This window comes from Dipodomys merriami, unplaced genomic scaffold (genome assembly GCF_024711535.1).
Source record: "Dipodomys merriami isolate MVZ:Mamm:240054 unplaced genomic scaffold, mDipMer1.0.p SCAF_5, whole genome shotgun sequence".
In the NCBI taxonomy this organism is placed as follows: Eukaryota; Metazoa; Chordata; class Mammalia; order Rodentia; family Heteromyidae; genus Dipodomys; species Dipodomys merriami.
The window spans coordinates 25,676,962-25,696,274 of record NW_027206068.1 but is presented as its reverse complement, the minus strand read 5'-3'; the positions used below and the strand labels follow the sequence as shown (position 1 = coordinate 25,696,274).

At 38.6% G+C, this 19,313-nt stretch overlaps 1 protein-coding gene across 4 annotated transcripts; it reads left to right on the top strand.

Annotated features, from left to right (window-relative positions):
- The first annotated feature begins 1,188 nt into the window (after positions 1 to 1,188).
- Cbll1 (Cbl proto-oncogene like 1) lies at positions 1,189 to 19,004 on the top strand. 4 transcript variants are annotated; one of them, XM_069996232.1, is made up of 6 exons: positions 1,189 to 1,295; positions 8,863 to 9,021; positions 12,101 to 12,198; positions 12,530 to 12,613; positions 13,488 to 13,561; positions 15,471 to 19,004. In XM_069996232.1, the coding sequence occupies exons 1-6, from the start codon at positions 1,283 to 1,285 to the stop codon at positions 16,504 to 16,506; spliced, it is 1,464 nt and encodes a 487-aa protein (XP_069852333.1). In that variant the 5' UTR covers positions 1,189 to 1,282; the 3' UTR covers positions 16,507 to 19,004. The 4 variants fall into 4 exon arrangements, with proteins under 4 accessions (XP_069852333.1, XP_069852332.1, XP_069852331.1 ...); XM_069996231.1 differs by having other exon boundaries at positions 1,190 to 1,295; positions 12,098 to 12,198; XM_069996230.1 differs by having other exon boundaries at positions 1,191 to 1,295; positions 8,863 to 9,030.
- The last annotated feature ends 309 nt before the right edge of the window (positions 19,005 to 19,313 follow it).

The window sequence follows — 19,313 nt, the reverse complement described above, 5'->3', positions numbered from 1 at the left end:
TGTACAACTGCACACACATAACATTTTACTTTTTGTGTTTTTTTTTTTTTAAGCTGTCCTAGGAACCCTGGCACGGAAAGCGTGAACCACCTCAGGAAAAGATGTCATCACCCAGGGACAGCAAGAATAGAACGTAAATCCCTTGACTCCCAAGCTTGCGTTCTGCACTAATTGTGCTTCTTTGTATCCATCTGAGAGCATCCAGTGTAGAAAGGCTGGGGAAGGAGAGTGGACACAAATGAGCCGAGGTGGAGACCGCCCTGGAAGAAATCGCCCTCGGCCACTGGCGTCTTAATTTGGGCTCAGCAAGATGAAAGCAGCCACCACAAACCCCGGGGACCAAGAACTGGAACTAGGTACCGTCTGGGGGTGGTAACTCTCTCTTCCTGGCTTGAGGTCCCGGCTTTCACCTCCCCCTTCCGGCCGGGCCCCAGCGCTCTGCTCACCCCTCACCCCGCCATCTGCACGTCGCTGCGGGGGGACCCCGTCGCCCGGCCCTTCCGCAGTCTTTAGGAGCAGTTCTCGTCTGGGAGATGAGCGTCACCCAGCATTATACACGTGGTTCTAACGTTAGGAACTTCAGAGGTCGGAACGGGGGCCCCCCAACCGCGTCCGCACGCTCGGCGGCGCGGGTCTCCAGACAAAGCGAACCGTAGACAATAGCACACCGTTCCCCCCCCCCCCCCCCCCCGTCCACCAGTGTGTCGGGCCGACAGCCTCCCTCCCCCACCCCAGCTCTCCCCCGGGCAATCTCCCGCCGGCAGACACCTTCCGGAGCGCCCGCGCTTGCTCCTCTACTTGGCCGGGAGGAGGAAAGATGCTCGTGAGCCCCAAACCGTTTACTCCGCCCAACGGCCAGGCATGCGTACTGAGCCGGCCGGTGGGCTCCCGCGGACTACAAGTCCCAGAAGGCCACGCTCCGCCGGGGGCGGGCCGGCCGGCCGCGGACCTACCGCGAGCTCCGATCCTCAGGCCACCCACCATTTCTCCCGCCTCCCTCGGCTCACCCCTAAAAGGCTACTTCCCCTTGAAGCACCGGAGGCGCCCTAGCGACCTCAAAACACCTTAGCCCCTCGCGTACTCGCGTTTTCTACCTCTGCCAAGACTATGCCTGACTCCCTCTCCGGAGGGGGGGTAGTGGTGAGAGAAGCCATAAGCTTGTCAAAGCCGGGTTATCCGGACGCACTTCCGCCTCTCCGGGACTCGGAACGTATTACGCACGCGCAGGCGGCAACTCCGGCGCGGGTGGCTTCCGCTCCCATCGTGCACTGCGAGCCGAATCATGGATCACACTGGTAAGGAGGCGGAGGCTCTGGGGGTCCCGGTTTCTACCCCCCACAACTGATGTGGGACTCCTAGCGCAGTAGGCCAAAGGGGCTATGCTCTACCAACACCTCTGGAGTATAGCGGGGAGAACGGAAGCTCGCAGAGCCTTTCCTGTGCGGAGCGGGGCCTGTGGCTTCCCGGCCTAGTGTCCGGTGCTGTACCTCCATCCTTGGGGCCGGCCAAAGCCGCCGAGATCGGAGCCGGGACCCGGGAGTCGCGAGCGTGGTGGGAATGGGAGGGTGGAGGGAAGATCTCTTTTTTCCCCCTCTCAGCTCGGATGCTCTGCATTACGTTACGGGGAATTGTAGGGTGGATTCCGTTCTCCCAGCTAGAGGAGCAAATTATTTATGCTGGGAATAGATAGGTGAGAGGGTTGGAGACATTCTGAATTCTCTCGTCAGCATTGGGGATGCTGCAGTGGTTAGCTTCTGCAGTGGTCAGCTTCTGTCGTTGTGTCTCTGACCCTTAAAGGGTTTGACTAGTGGTTAGATTAGGAAGTCCTAAGCGGAGCACTTTTTCTAAACCCAAAGCATACCCCGCTTTTCGTCGGTCGTCCTTTTTCATCATTTGTAGCTGTTTATAAAGGGGATTTTTAAAAATCGAAGCATTCACGTCCCAAGCACCAAGTAAGAACAGCTCCACCTTTTGTTATGTGTTTATTGACTTTTCTTCCTTGTGGCTCTTGGATTTTGGATGAGTTCACTAGTCATTAAATGCGTCAGTTTTATCGATCATAGCACAAATAGGGGGAAAAGATCTACTTAGGTATTGATTGGAATGTCTACATCAGATAACCTACTTAATTATATAATGTAAATATGTATGTTATATGTATCATATACATACATATATATACACACACACACACACATACACACACACACATCAGAGTCAGGTGTTTGTAGGTCTGGGAATGGGATGATGGTATAGTAAATAACAGGACTGGGTTCGTGTCCTATTGGAGATTACATTGATTTGGGGAAAACAAGAGTTGCTGGGTTTTTTTTCCCCCTTTTAAATAAAATTTGTTTGCATATGACAGTTGAGTGCTTTGAAGAAAACTGGACGCTCTGCCGTAGAAAATTTCAGGCAAATTGCACAAGGATGGTCTTTCTGGAAGGGTAATAGTTAAGCTGAGGGGTCTGGTAGATGAGAAGAATCTGGCCGTAGAAAAGGGCAAGGGAAAAAGCATTCCCAGCTAATATAAAGGCACTGAGAGATAAGGTGGTGTAGAGAAAGCCAGTACTCTGTAGCCTAGTTAGAAAGAGGAAATGAGCCCTTTAGATGATATGGGAAAGGGGAAACTCTTGTTTAGGACTTTGAAAACCATGCTGAAGATGTGTAAGTGACTATAAGCTATTGAACAGAAGCAGTAGAGAAATGTAATTGTTTAAATATGGACTGTTCTGTGGAAAATACTGTAATATAGGAAGACAAGAAGAATAGAAAATAATCAACAAGACAATATTAGTAGAGGAGCACTTGGTTTAGTGAAAATGAAGAGGTGGCTCTTGTAGCTTGATAGAATACTTGGCTAGCAGTCCAGGGTCCTGGGGTTGATCTCCATCAACTCAGAAATGACCCAAAAAAAAGAAGAAGAAGAAGAAGAAGTGGGGAGAGGAGGAATGGGCAGCTACAGTAAATATTTTGGTGGTAGACCTGAAACATTAACTCATCAATTTGTTTGGAGATGTGTGAGGAAAAACAAGAAATGCCTGGGTTTCTGATATGTGCATCATGCTAGTGCCTGATGTTAAGTTGGGGACCACTTAGAAAAATGCATCTTTTAAAAATGATAGGAAGGGGTTGGGAAGGTGGCTCAGTGGTAGAGTGCCTTGCATGCCTTGCATGCCTGAGGCTCTGGGTTCGATTCCTCAGCACCACATAAACAGAAAAAGCCAGAAGTAGACTGTAGCTCAAATGGTAGAGCGCTAGCCTTGAGCTGAAGAGCTGAGGGACAGCGCCCAGGCCCAGAGTTCAGGCCCCACGACCGGACCCCCCCCCCCAAAAAAAAAATAAATAAAAATGATAGGAAGCCAGATGCTGGTGGCTCACACCTGTAATCCTAGCTACTCAGGAGGCTGAGATCTGAGGATTGTGGTTCAAAGCCAGCCCAGGCAGGAAAGTCCGTGAAACTCTTATCTCCAATAAACCAATAGAAAACTAGAAGTGGTGCTATGGCTCAAGGGGTAGAGTACTCACCTTGAACTGAAGAGCGCAGGGACAGCGCCTAAGTCCAGAGTTCAAACCTCACAACCTACCAAAATAAATAAATAAAAATGATACGAGACAGGCTGAGAACTTGGCTTAGTTGGTAGAGTGCTTGCCTCACGTGCATGAGGCCCTGGGTTTGATTCCTCAGCACCACATAAGCAGAAAAAGCCCAAAATGGTGTTGTGGCTCAAGTGGTAGGGCGCTAGCCTTGGGCTGAAGAGCTGAGGGACAGTGCCCAGGCCCCATGACTGACAAAAAATAAAAGAAGATAGGAGAGGGCTGGGAAGGGTGGCTCAATGGTAGAGTGCTTCCCTTGCATGCATGAGGCTCTGGGTTTGATTCCTCAGCACCACATAAACAGAAAAAGCTGGAAGTGGTGCTGTAGCTCAAGTGGCAGAGCCCTAGCCTTGAGCTGAAGAGCTGAGGGTCAGTGCCCAGGCCCAGAGTTCAAGCCCCACGACCACCCCCTCCTTCTCCCCCCCCCACAAAAAAAAAAAAGATAGGAGATAGGCATTTGAAAACAATAATTTGATTTTGGACTGCCAAGTATGAGCTGTGTATTGATACATGGAGGGAAAGGAAAGATAGGAACTGAAAATACATATTTGGAGATTTGTTGTAGTTGATACCTTGAGGCAGAGGATTGGTGAGATCATTTGAGTGAGAAGGACTGAAATCAAGTTCTAAGGAACTCCAATGCCTGGAAAATTTGTAGAGTTGAAATTTTGGGATCTTGAAGGTACAGCAAAAATATTTCTCATTTGATCTTGTTACTAGACTTGGGAATCAAATCCCTGCCACAGTTCAAAGACTTTTAAGTATGGAAATAGAAATCTAAATGTTTGTATAAAAGTGCTCATCATCCTACTTTTCTGAGTGAAAAGGTTTCTTCAGGAAGTAAAAGTCATCCTAACTGAAAACAGTCATTAGTGTGCTGACCTGTCAGATGTCTTCTGCTAGAACATTAGCATTATGTGCTTTCAGTTTTTTTATGAAGCTGTCTCCTTAATGCTTCATATCAAAAGACAGTATCAGTTATTATGCATTGATTGTGAGAAAAATTTCACATCTTACAAAATAGTTTAAATTTTAAATTTTCATTGTTAGTAAAATGAATATGATAACTAGTTGAATCACAAAGCCTTTGGCAAATGAGGAAAATGCCGATTAGTTAATTGGCAATATGGTGATAGAATAGACATAGGCATCTTAAAGGAATAATTTTCATGAATCAAGAAGTCTTAACCCATTTTATGATCAGATGTAAAATTCAAGTGTAAAATAAGATGTAGAAAAGAATGACTCCAAGAAATTACCAGTAACCTTTTGATTCATTCTTTGGTCTGTGCTAAGAAGAATCTGCACATCTGTAAAAGAACCTAAAATAGTTCTTTTCTAAAAAAATTTTGTTTTATTGTAAAGATGCTGTACAGAGGGGTTACAGTTACATGAGTACATTTCTTTTTTTTTTTTTTATTGTGAAAATACCGTACAGAGGGGTTACAATTACATGGGCAAGGTAATGAGTACATTTCTTATCAAGCGTTGTTGCCTCCTCCTTTGTTTCCCCTTCCCATCCCTTCCGATCTCCCACCCCTCCACTCTTCCCCACCCCTGTAAAATAGTTCTTATATTATTTTTTTAAAACTATGTTTAGAGGAATGGTATTGTAGAGATCATATCAACCAGTATCACTGAGTTATATCCCTGTTACTTTCTTCGTTCCTTGTATCCAAGATAAAATATTAAATATTAAAAAGTAAACTAAATAGACTCATTTTGTTCAGATTAGCAGCAAATGTACTAAAAGTGGACTTATTTTAAAATGAATTTAATTGTCCATTCCTCACTTTATGTCCATCCCAGGACTTTATGTTTTTTGCTTTGTTTTGTTACTGTTATCAAAAACTGTGCTGTGTCTTATTCTTTTTTTTTTAAACAGCAATGCATGGATCTTCCCTACAACACACCATACCACTCCTGGGCATCTACCCAGAACATCACAAGCCAGGATACCATAAAGACACTTGCACATCCATGTTCATTGCTGCACTATTCACAGTAGCCCAGTTACATAATGATCCAGATGCTCATTAAGAGATGAGTGAACACAAAAAAATGTTACCTGTACACAATGGAATTTTATACAGTCATTAGAAAGAAAAAAATTACATCATTTGCAGGGAAATGGATGGACCTAGAACAATAAATGTTAAGTGAGGTAAGCCAGGCTGAGAGAGACAAATGGCTCATGTTTTCTCATATGTAGAAGCTAGATCTAAAATACACCAGGCATGAATATTATACAGGACTGTAGGCATTCACACACAGTGAGACCAAAGGACACACTGAGGGGAGAAACACAAAGGGCAGTGCCTCTGTGCTTCTTGTCATACAAAAATAATATTTATCGAAATGAACTCCAGAAAATAGAAACAAGGGTTTTCTTTTTTTAATCTTTTGTCTGTGTTTGCTTTTCTGTCTTGGAGGGGGGAAAAGGGTGGCCAAAAAATGGAGGGACATCAGGTGAACAAATTAGAAACTACGTTGAAAATGAACTTTATAACTTGTGGGTGGGGATAGGAGGGAAAAACTGGGAGAAAACTAAGGAAGGATTGACATTGTCCAAAAAGAAATGTACTTATTACCTGATTAAATGGTAACTCCTGTATATCACCTTTATAATAACAATATGTGTGTGTGTGTGTGTGTGTGTGTGTGTGTGTGTGTGTACAGCACAAAAAACTTGAAATAACAGCCTGTAATCTTAGCTACTCAGGAGGCTGAGATCTGAGGATCATGGTTCAAAGCCAGCCTGGGCAGGAAAGTCCATGAGACTCTTATCTCCAGTAAACCACTCAGAAAACCGGAAGTGGCGCTGTGGCCCAAGTGGTAGAACGCTTGCCTTGAGCTGAAGAGCTGCATGATAGCACCCCAGTTCAAGCCCACAACGACCGACCAAAAAAAAAAAAAAAAAAAAAGCTAATCTCAGAATGTTGTCACTATTAAGCCTTGTTATTTATAATTTGAAATTTGTGAGAGAAACAGTGACATTTTGATGGGCAGCTGGCTCTTTGAATCATGTTGTTTAAGGTTGTATGAGAATAGACTTGCAATAAAGTGTTGGAAACCCACTAAAACTCCCTTTAATAATATCTAAAGGAAATCTGTCTGCAACAGCTTGCTGTTTTTAGTTCATTGGAAAATGAGAAATACTTTTTGAGCAACGGAAATTCATTGTCATATCTGCTTTAGGCTCTTGGATTTCTTTTTTTATTTTTTTGAGTATCATGGACTTTCTTGCCCGGGCTGGTTTCGAACTGTGATCCTCAGATCTCAGCCTCCTGAGTAGCTAGGATTAGAGGCATGAACCACCAGCACCCGGCTTTCTTGCATTACTTTTAAGTACATTTACATAGATTGGCAAATGCAATGTAATAGATAAAATACATTAGCCAACTTGGTCGTTTAGTGAAATGTTGAAAGTTGATAAAGTTGGATAAACCCAATTAAAGATTTTAGCTAACAGTGGAATTCCTTTTCCATGAGTTTTAAGGGCGGCGGGGGGGATGGGGGAGATGCAGTTTTATAAATGTAGGAAGTACAGTGAAAAATGTTAAAAATAATAATTTCCGATCCATTTAAAAAAATTATTTTGTGTGTCCGGTTGTGGGGCCTGAACTCTGGGCCTGGGCGCTGTCCCTCAGCTCTTCAGCTCAAGGCTAGCGCTACCACTTGAGCCACAGTGCCACTTCCGGCTTTTTTTCTTTTTGCTTATGTGGTGCTGAGGAATCGAACTCAGGGCCTCATGCATGCAAGGCAAGCGCTCTACCACTGAGCCACCTTCCCAGCCCCTAAATTTTGTTTTGTATATTCACAAAAACAATATAAACTTACTGTGACATCATTGGGAGTCATTAGTAGTAGTTTACTACCACATTTTGGCTTACTAAATCAATGTGGCTATCAAACTTTCTTGGGATTTTGTACAGTAGCTTGTGTTTCAAACAGTATAATTTAGAAATTACTTGCATTATATTCCTTTTTGTTTCTAGGTAAAGTTGAGCGTTCTCCCCCCTCTAACTTCCCATTCTGCTATACTGAGATTTGAACTCTGGATCTGTTATTTTGGGAAGCAAAATACTCTATTGCTAAGCCATACCCCCAGTCTTGTGATACATCTTTTTTATACTTGAAAAAAGGCAGCTCTTGAGCTTTCCATGAGTCAGTTTTATGAGCTAATGTATTTGTTGTTCAGGGTACATGAATTACTTTAGTTCATAAATAATAACCAGAAGAGATTAAAGGTGTCAGTTATTTAAGCCCAATTTGAAGATAGAAACATTGTATATTCCTAAACTATTAATTTCCTACTTCAGTGCTTACTAAGAATAACTCAGTTGCAAGTGTCTCTACAAATGTTATTGTATGTTTTGCTACTAAATGTATAATTTGTACAATATTCCTGAATAGTTTTTAACAAACTATTTTATACTTGAGATTTATTATTTCCCTTAAAATTAACTTCATTTTCATATTTTAGTCATTTTAGTCATTTTTAGTCATTTAGTCATTTTAGTCATCAAAGTTGGTTTTGTATTTTCAGTTTTATAAGTTACCCTGATGTAGTTTTAGTAAGTAGATTTAGTAAATTTATTTTGTGGCTACTTCGCATGTGTGAGAATTAGACACAATATAGGGTTTTTTTTTTTTATTTTAAGAGATCTCTTTTTTACAGTTGAGAATAGGATCTTAAGTCCTTAAAGGGTTTTTATGTTCCTATAATGGAATTATATGGAATACTTTGGGTTCAGTTTTCTAGGAAGAAGTAAACTTTCTGTAACTTACTAGTTTCTAAGAGGGTTTCTTGTCTCAAAGGGGGTCAAAAATATTTCTTCAAAAGTTTATCAATAGAGAAAAATAGGGATTAAATTCAGGTCAGTCTAATACTTAAAACCAAGATAGATAGATAGGTAGATAGATTAATGTTGCCAGTCCTAGGTGCTATCCTTGAGCTTTGTGCTCAAGGCAAAACAGCTTTTCTTTTCTATCATTTGAGCCACAGCTCCATGTGTAGCTTTTTGGTGGTTAGTAGTTGATAGAGTTTTACAAAATTAACTACCTGGGCTGGTTTTGAGTGGGGAGCCTCAGATCTCAGTCTCCTGAGTAGCTAGGATTACAAGCATGAATCACTGGTGTAGGCTAAAACTGAGATCTTTAATCCTTGATAATGTTGGCTATGTTGTTTTAGTACTTGTAACTCTAATCTTCAGAAAGAAACACTAAAAGGAATTACCATTCTTTTTTCTCCCCCTCACATAGACAATGAGTTGCAAGGCACTAACAGTTCTGGATCCTTGGGTGGGCTTGATGTTCGCAGACGGATTCCTATAAAACTCATCTCTAAACAAGCAAACAAGGCTAAACCTGTACCTCGAACTCAAAGGACAATTAACAGGATGCCTGCAAAGGCTCCACCTGGTGAGGAAGGTAATTTAATAGGTGTATCAGCTTTTCTGCTTTAATCTGTACCATAGAAGCTGTGTGATCTTAGGTGCTTAAAGCTATCCTTAAATAAAATACAGAAACAAAACAAAACATATATGCTATTCATTCTCCAACCTTTTTTGACTCAAACCTTATTTGACTCTCATTTTGGCTTGCTTTGCTTTTTTCTTCATAAGTTTTCCTATGAAAAGAATCTATAAACAGTTTGGCAGAAAGCATAACATTAGAAATAGTTTTCTCCTCTCTACTCTTCAAAGATAATCTGTTAAGACTTTAATACAGAAATATTAATCACATATAACTTCATTTTTTCCATGTAATCTGCATTTAAGAGTTTGCCTTACCAGTACCATACAGAGGTGCTTCATTTAATAAACTGGTTTAACCATATATCATGGCATGTTCTTAAAACACCAGCACTCAAGAGGCTGAAGCAGGAGAATTCATGAATTCAAGGCTAGCCTGGGCCACATGCAATACCCCATTTTAAAACAAACACATAATTTTCTGTTTTTATTTGATAAATACACCCTAATTTATTTGATAATGTTTTTCTTAATTTGTTTTGCTGTAACTATTTTACTAAATATTCTTATACATACAAATTGTATATTTTGAAATGTCAAATATTGTTAATTTATTCTTCAGAAAAAGTATATTAATTTATACTCCCACACAATATTTGGTATTATGAAAGTTTTGTGTTGATGTAAATGTCTTCAATTATGTGTGAGGTTGTATACTTTTTCATAGTTTTGGTCATTTCTTTTGCCTAGGTGTTTCCTGTTTATACCCTTTTCCAAATTTTCTTTTTGGCTGCCTCTCTCTATTTCTATGAGTTCTTGGTCAATTAACAAAACCGGCTGCTTGTTACATTGTATATATTTTTTGTCTTGAATTTTATCCATAAAACTTTTACTGAAAAGCCCTTGACAATTTTTTGTGGTCAGATAGTCTTTGCTGTTATTTATCTTAGGCTTTAAGAAATTCTTAAAGTGCCTTCTTCATGTGTTGAGTATGAAACCATTTTCCTATCTTATCATTTAGTACAACTCAGCATAGATCTTGGCTCTATTTTTAGAAAAAACATTTCTGTAACAGTCAAACAATTCATTATATTGTATGTGGCTGTTCTCATAGTACAATAACAACTGAGTAATTGTGACAGAGACTATACATCCTAGAAAGCTGAAAATAGGAAAAAATATCGAAAAAATTATTGGCCTTTTGCAGTATTTATGGATATATATTTGTCTATTTAATATAAAAAATAAGGTGAGCTCTTGCTTATTTTTTTCCTCCTAGCCAGTATGTCCTCTATTCAATTATATTTTCTTTTTTTTTTTTTTGAATAGGAATCTTGCCATTGCATATAATAAAGTTCTTAATGGAATTAGGTCTGTTTCTGAACTTTCTGTTGTATTCCAGCAATTTGTTTCTTTTAGAAACATGTTATACCTTATGAAACATGGTCTCTGTACTGTAAGTTTTCTTTGTTTACATAAACAAGTATATTTGAAGTTGAAATGTAGAGAGGCTTGAGGTATAATTCAGTGGTAGACCATATGTTTAGCATGTGCAAAGGCCTAGGTCCAATTCTTAGCACCAAAGTCAGTCACATTAGTAGCAGCCTACAGGTTGCTACATTGTCTGTAATGTAGGCTTCCCTGCCCTTTGGCTTTTCTTAGGTTATATTTAAAGTATAAACAATATATAATTACAATCTTGGTAAATATCCATATACTACAATAAAACTCAAATTTCCCTTCTGCCTTTTTCCTTGATAACCCCACATACCCTCAAGCTATTTATTTAGCCCCTTCTAGAGGGAACTACTATTAGTAGCTTCTTTCTCATGGAGCTAACTGACCCTCAAGATAATTACTGAATACTTTAGTTTCACCTATTTACATAATTTTTGATTATTCTAAGGCATTGATCAAAATAAGGAGTTTTGGGTGCCAGGATAATTATACGAACATACTTTAATGACAGAAATTCTATTTGAACCACTCTGAAAAATGGTAATATGCTTCATATTTCCTTGGCCACTGATCTCAATAATTTTCTGGGTTTGGAATACTGATTTTCCTTACTTTGAATTGTAAATGATACCAGCTTTTATGAGATATGGGCCACATAAAAGACCCCAGGGACACTCAGGTGTCATACGAACACCCTAGCTTTGAACTAGATATTTGTGTTAGAGATAAATAGCAATATAGTAGAGTATCTATTAGCTTCATTTTTTTTTTTTTGCATCACTTTGTGTGTGTCTGTCTGTACACAGGTGCTGTAATTTAGCCATGTGGGCAAAGTTAAAACTTGTGTGCTTTGGCTACTCTGTTTACCAGTTCTAGGGCCAAAAGAGTCGTGAGAAGCCTGGCACCTTGGAGGGATATATTTGTCTACTCAGCTTTACTTTAGGTAATTGGATTCTATCTAGAATTCCCATTAGACTATTCATTGGTTTTCTGTTCTTTTGTGTAAGAGAATTGCCACCAATTTTTTAATCAATTAGACCAGAGGAATTGAGCCCATTTGATCTTGATGTTACTCAAGTATATTGATAGTTACATGTGTAGATGAAGAGGATATTTGTAAGTATTATGGCTACTGCTGTTTAGTCACTCTCAGCTTAGGACTAAAGAAAAATATACCTAATTTGGTAGGTCATAAGAAAGTCTGCAGAATCATTTATGTTTTCAATGAAGTTTTATATTAGAGAGTCTTGGATTTATTTGAGCACTTTAATGGTAGTCAAGAGCTGTAGGTCTCTTCTTGGCTCTGCTACTAATCTGATAATAGTGAGTTACTGAATATAAACCAAACTGCAGTATTTGCATTTGCAAGTGGGGGAATTAGATTAAATGGTCATTAACATCACTTGTAACATACTGTGAATGAGTTTTAGTTATCTTGCTAGAAGACCTTAAGGCATCAAGGCGAGCTTTTCAGTGAACAGTGTGCTGTGTCATGTAAATATACTTCCAGAGTGAAATTTCGGGTTTGGAAAATTAATAGGTAACACTTGTCTTTTTTTTCTCAGAAGGATTTGATTATAATGAAGAAGAGCGTTATGACTGTAAAGGGGGCGAACTATTTGGAAATCAGCGAAGATTTCCTGGACACCTTTTTTGGGACTTTAAGGTATAACTAAAAATGAAAAATTAAGCATTAAGTACTTGTAGTGCAGAACACATGATTCACACCATGTCTGGTATGAATTTTATTATGTCTGTGACTTTCAGCACACAAAAATCATTTGACTATTAGTGCCATATTTGCAGAAATAATCCTAAGTAATGTTTTAGTTAAGTAATTTCAGTAACTACTATTTAAAAAGAAAATAAACTAGTGGCATATGCTAATAAACCTATTTCCAGTTGTTGCAACAACTTTTACCCCCTTTCATTGTATGCATTATAGATATAAATTTTTGGAATTACTTAAGGATGAAATTTTAATATCATTTCAACAGATAAACATCTTAGGTGAAAAGGATGATACTCCAGTTCATTTCTGTGACAAATGTGGATTGCCTATTAAAATATATGGGCGAATGGTAAGTACAATTAAAATTAACCTTTTCTATAGAGGTGAGATTCTGGAATTTAAGTAGATAAGTTTATTACTGTTTAATAACTTAAGTTTATAGTGTTTAGAAACAAACATGAAATACCTAAGGGAAATTTTGAACTAATTGTTTTACTACTTTGAAATAGTTTCAGGAGAAACATAAAAACATGTTACAATCTTTTTTTCAGGAGCTTTTAAGCTGTTGGAGCTATGGTTAAAATATATAAAGTTGACCAGAAAGTATAAGCAGATAGCTTATGGCTTCATGGTGTAGGCCTGTGATTTCAGCCCTTGGGAGGTTAAGCAGGAAGATGATGAGTTTAAGGCCAGCCTTAGCTATGTAGGGAGTTTGAGGCCAGCCTGGGCTATTGGAGTGAGACCATGTCTCATTAAAATAAAAATAAAAATAAATACAAAATGTAAGCAGATACACTTACATTGGAAAGGAACCAAAGTTTTCAACAATCCTCAAAAGGCTTTATGAAAAAATTTGACTACTGATTTATATATGTAGTATAGTAAGTGTTAAAAAAAAAAAACAGGGGGCTGGGAAGGTGGTAGAGCGCTTGCCTTGTGTGCATGAGGCCCTGGGTTCGATTCCTCAGCACCACATAAACAGAAAAGGCCGGAAGTGGCCCTATGGCTCAAGGGGTAGAGTCCTAGTCTTGAGCTGAAGAACTGACGGACAGTGCCCAGGCCCAGAGTTTAGGCCCCATGACCGGCAAAAAAAAAAACCAAAAAAACAGTTCTCTGGTGCCTTCTGTGTGTGATGAGTGATGTAGGTCACTGTTAACTAATGTTTTTTGTGGAAATAAAATTTTAAGTTCTAATATACTTAACTATAATATATTTGTTTACAGATTCCATGCAAGCATGTTTTTTGCTATGACTGTGCTATTTTACATGAGAAAAAGGGAGATAAGATGTGTCCAGGGTAAGCTAAGGTTATTTTTACATTTTAAATGGTGAAGTTTGTAATGTAATGTAATGAAGTTGGGTTCTGATGTAGATCAGGCAAGGGCTCAGATGTGCAGACAAGACTAATCCTCTGTGATCTAGGGCTGGCTTTAGTCTAAGATGTGTCTAAGCAGCCACTATCCACCAATTCAGAGTGGCCAAAATGATGAAATCTGTTTGCCATCATAGAATGAATATTACACGCAAAGAGCGATTATTTTCTGGGTCACTAAGAGAGGTAGTATGCTATGGTATACGGTTGAAAGCAGATTCACATGACTATTGGATGACAGATTCCTGGAACTGTTATTAACTTCCTAAATTCCTTTTAACTGAAACTAACTCAAGATTTGTAATAGTGGTTGCAAACAAAGCTACTTGGGTCAGGCCTCGGTGACTCATGTTTCTAATTCTAGCTATTCAGGAGGCTAATCTCTGAGGATTTAAGTTCAAAGCCAGCCCTAGCAGGAAAGTCTATGTGATTTTTATTTCCAATTAAACACCAAAAAAGCCAGAAATGGAGCTGTGACTCAAATGGTAGTGCAATAGCCTTGAACACAAAAGCTCAGTGATAGCATTCTTCAAGCCCAAGGACTGGCATACACACACAAAAAAATGCTACTTGGGCTTTTAAGGGATGAGTCCCTTTTGGAGAATGAGAAAATAGCATCACTGGGAGAGAAAGAGATGATTTATTGATAACAGTAACAACAAAATTTTTTAGCATATTCTACTTTTAAAGCAGCATTATGAATTTATATATGATAAAGTACTGAATGTATCAAATGATGACATATGCTTGGTGGTATTACTACTTACTGATGATTAAGTGATGTCACTTTGATCATTGCATTTAATCTTATGGATATTTTAAGTAAGTAGATATAAAAACATTGTGAGTTTGGAAGAGTAAATCTTTAAATGCCATTTTACAAATAAGGTATAAACTCAGATCCATTAAATATCTTCCAAATTTGAGAGCCACTACTATATCTCAGCTCTTTGGATTTCTAATTTGGTGTTCTTTCCAAATGTCATGAAACTTTTAAAGACCAGAGTGGATTAAATGTAAATGAATAGTAGTTATTTTGAACTGAAGCATTATGAAAATGTTAAGTTTAGTACTTGGAATTTAGAAAGAATATGTACTACATTAAATTTGTCTGATAACCCAGAAAAACTTTCATTAAAGAAACTTGATAGTCAAGATTTGAATTTTTAAGTTAGTTACGTTGTTTAATATTAGGAAAGCTAGTGATTAGATAGAATAATCAAATTTGTTCTTAAAGTTCTTGAAGCATTTTCCACTTAGTGTCTACCCCTTCATATTTGTTTAGTAAATACTTGACAGTATTCAGGTTTGAATTCTGTGATTGTGATGATATTTTGCTTTGCCTTGATTTTTTTTTTTTTAAACAAATGGATACAAAGAATACATTCAGGGGGCTGGGAAGGTGGCTCAATGGTAGAGCACTTGCCTTGCATGCCTGAGGCCCCGGGTTCAATTCCTCAGCACTACATAAGCAAAAAGAAAAAAGCCGGAAGTGGCGCTGTGGCTCAAGTGGTAGAGTGCTAGCCTTGAGCTGAAGAGCTGAGGGACAGCGCCCAGGCCCAGAGTTCAGGCCCCACGACCGGACCCAAAAGAAAAAAAAAAAAAAGGAATACATTCAGGGTGTTGGAAATGCAAGGTCTTTCAGTGTGGTCATATTTTGTTTGCTAATGGCATTAAGAGTTCTATGTTGATAGAAATGCTAAAACAAGACAGTTGGAAAGTCTTATGAATATTTTATTTTTTACATAATGCTTTCAAAGTAGATCTTTTTAAAAACAAGTGCATTATTTTTCTATTCTTTTCCTAGTAAGTTTTTTTTCCCTTTCTAATTCAGCTGTAGCGATCCTGTGCAGCGAATTGAGCAGTGTACACGAGGTTCTCTCTTCATGTGTAGCATTGTTCAAGGGTGCAAGAGAACGTACCTATCTCAGAGAGACTTACAGGCTCATATCAACCATCGCCATATGAGAGCTGGAAAACCTGTTACCCGGGCTTCACTTGAAAATGTTCATCCTCCTATTGCCCCACCACCAGCTGAAATCCCTGATCGTTTCATAATGCCACCAGACAAGCACCATATGAGCCATATTCCGCCAAAGCAGCACATCATGATGCCACCACCTCCTTTGCAGCATGTGCCACACGAGCACTATAATCAGCCACATGAGGATATTCGAGCTCCTCCAGCAGAATTGTCCATGGCTCCGCCTCCACCTCGTTCAGTCAGTCAGGAAACTTTTCGTATTTCAACAAGAAAACACAGCAACTTAATAACTGTCCCTATTCAGGATGACTCAAACTCAGGTGCTAGAGAACCGCCACCTCCTGCCCCAGCACCTGCTCACCATCATCCTGAATATCAGGGTCAACCAGTGGTCTCGCACCCTCATCATATTATGCCTCCACAGCAACATTATGCACCACCCCCACCTCCTCCACCACCAATAAGCCATCCAATGCCCCATCCTCCCCAGGCGGCAGGCACTCCTCACTTGGTATATAGCCAAGCTCCACCTCCTCCAATGACCTCTGCTCCTCCACCAATAACCCCTCCCCCAGGACATATTATTGCCCAGATGCCACCTTACATGAATCATCCTCCTCCAGGACCTCCCCCACCTCAGCATGGTGGTCCACCTGTAACTGCTCCCCCTCCTCACCATTACAATCCTAACTCTTTACCCCAGTTTACTGAGGATCAAGGAACTCTGAGCCCTCCATTTACACAACCAGGAGGAATGAGTCCTGGTATATGGCCAGCACCAAGAGGGCCGCCTCCTCCTCCACGAATGCAGGGTCCGCCTTCTCAAACCCCACTTCCTGGACCACATCATCCAGATCAGACAAGATACAGACCGTATTATCAATGAGGATAGTATTTTGAACTGAAGTTATGAAAAAATAAACTTACATGTAGTCAGTTTTTTAATTCTGCTTTGACTGTATGGGAAGGAAAATACAAGTACCTCCTGTGAGGTGCTTTAAAACAGATAGGGTCGCACCTATTGAAATGGTTTTAAATCTTGACCTTAGAATTGATTTCTACTACTATACTGTAGTGCAGATAAGCGGCTCAATTGAGCACATAACATTTTAACAACTGTTTCCCTAGTCTGGGAAATTGACCCAGAAGTGACCATTTGTAAAAACTGAAAAAATTTTTTCATTGTTCCACTTTCAAAAATACTGCTTTTTTGGTTAAACCCAATGTTTACTTTTTCTTGTGATAACATTTTGTTAACCTGTGTAAAAGGATTAAATTTCAGTATGGTTGTAAAAATGCTTTATGTGAATTAAAGTGCAGCCACATACTGTTTTTTAAAACCATGTTTTACCACTAATTTCCCAAAGTTATAATAAAATCCTGAAAATAAAACTCTACTAGAATTTGCTATTAGACAGACTGTTAAATGATAGAGAATCACTTCACATTTTAGGCACTGAAGTTTTGAGGTATATTGAGCATATAATGCATGTCACTGGGATGCCTTTTCATGTTTAGACAGCCTTTTTTGACAAAAATGACCTGATGGCAAATTTGCCATTTTATTTTGCCTAGATACAGGCAAAAATTCCTCATCATCTGATCAGAAGCAAGGCAGGAGCACCAACATACATTGCGATACAGATGTTCGTATTTGTGTTATTAAAAGGCATTCTAATATGGAAACATTGCCAAAGTAATCAATTCTACCATGCCCACATTGGTGATGAATACTCATTGATGCTTTTTTACAGAATGGTTGCAGTCACCTGCTGCATTACACTTTCTAATCTTAAGTAACATTATTTATAGACATGTTTGAATGGTGTTATTTAGATAAAGTGTGTTCTACTGTGTTCATTATTGTAAGCTAAATACTTAGGGCTGAAGAGGCTTTATATAAATCCTCTTCATGGCAGTTTGATTCTGTTCTTACATGAGTTTTTGTTGGGTTTTAACCTACGACTTGAATGCTATGGAGGAATTTGAATAATGTATTAATGAAAGATGTCTCTTGTAATCACAAATTAGCATTTGCTCAGGTTTCATTGCTATGTGATAGCAGTTTTTCCTCTAACTTGAATTTGGAAATCATTATTTCATATTCCTTTTTGTTGATAAAAACAGTCTAAACTTGGAAAGTTTTAACATAGAGTCACCATTGAAGACTACCAGATAATTTTGTTTTGGAAGAGAGAAGAGCAATGACTAAATTGTAAATTTCAGTGCTTTATAAGGTGCCTTGGAGTCGACTTTTGTATTATAGGGGTTTGTTACAGTACAGCTAAGATGACCACTTAACAGTTTATAGAAATTTCATGTATCAGTCAACATTCTTAGGATATTCCTACATATCCTTTAGATTGAATAAACTCCTGTGAAACTTTTCCTCTCCCCTAAAATGGTGCATAATATAAACATGCTGTGTAGTATGCAGATGTCAGTTATTAGCTTATAGTGTATAAATTGAAAGCCTATTTCTTTCTTTGACAAAGAATGACCTGATGGCAAATTTGCCATTTTATTTTGCTAGGGTACAGGCAAAAATTCCTCATCTTTGATCAGAAGCAAGACAATTTTTGAACTTAGGACAGAAGTTAGAAAAACTGTAAATGGACATTTCAACTTTGTCCAGCCAAGAAAAGCTAATATACTTTTTTCTTAAGTAATTTTTCACACTTAGCAGTATGAGTCTAGTTTATTAATGCACTATTCCTGATAAGAAATTCTTGTTAGAGGCATGGGAGTGAAATAGTGTGAAATGTCAATGAGTGCTTCTATCATATTACTGTAGGTACATGGACTGGTGCAGACTCGATTCTTTTTCATGGCCCCACTTAGGAGCTATTAAAATGATAACTATTAAAATTCCAAACTGTTTTATGATTCATATAGTTAGAAAGTAGCCAAACTCATTGTAGAGTTTCTCAGCTATGAAGATCTCTCCTTTTGTTGAAATTTACTAGAATTGAATGTGGTTTAAAAAAAAAACAACAAAAAACACCACTTAGCCTATGTTTCAGATAAGATAATGTCATGGTAAAACTTCACATTGAAAAATGAAATTTTTAAATGATTTATTTTCAGTTAGACTTAATAAATTTGTTATGCAGGGAAGCAGATGAGATGAATGTCCTATAGCAGACAAAGATTTTAAATGTTAGACTTGAATTCATCAGGTAATTGAAGAGGGTTGGTGGGTAGGAGGATACCAGATTACGTTTAGTGTTTCTTAAGGAAAAAGATGTGAATCCCAACCTTATTTCAGGGAAGCCTTTGAAGCTAATGATGGACTTAAGTCTAAATGTATGTTTCGTTATATTGCTCTTAAGACTACTGAGGTGGCAGTTCTTTAAAATAATAAAATGGAAGCATAAATACTAATTTGCCTACAGTTTTTAACTGAATGATGTCACATTGGGAGAAAGTTATTCATGTTTATGTTGATACAACTTTCTATAGTAAAATTAGGCTCACTTTTAAAAAGTGAAATAAGTTGATTGTGATATTTACTCAATGGCATATTTGTTTAAATACAGTATTTGGGGAAAGATCCATTGCAGAGACTGTACAAAACTTCAATTTGCCCTGTAAAAAACCACTTGTTCAAGACTAAATACTAATCAACTGTAACTGCAATTTAAATACAAAAGGACATGTATATGTATATGTAGGTATAATATATATCGTATA

Excerpts from the sequence above, each read along its gene's own strand:
- Cbll1 (XM_069996228.1), top strand. Across the intron at positions 9,031-12,097 it reads GGCTCCACCTGGTGAGGAAG|AAGGATTTGATTATAATGAA; the intron begins GTAATTTAATAG and ends TTTTTTTCTCAG. Across the intron at positions 12,199-12,529 it reads ACCTTTTTTGGGACTTTAAG|ATAAACATCTTAGGTGAAAA; the intron begins GTATAACTAAAA and ends TCATTTCAACAG.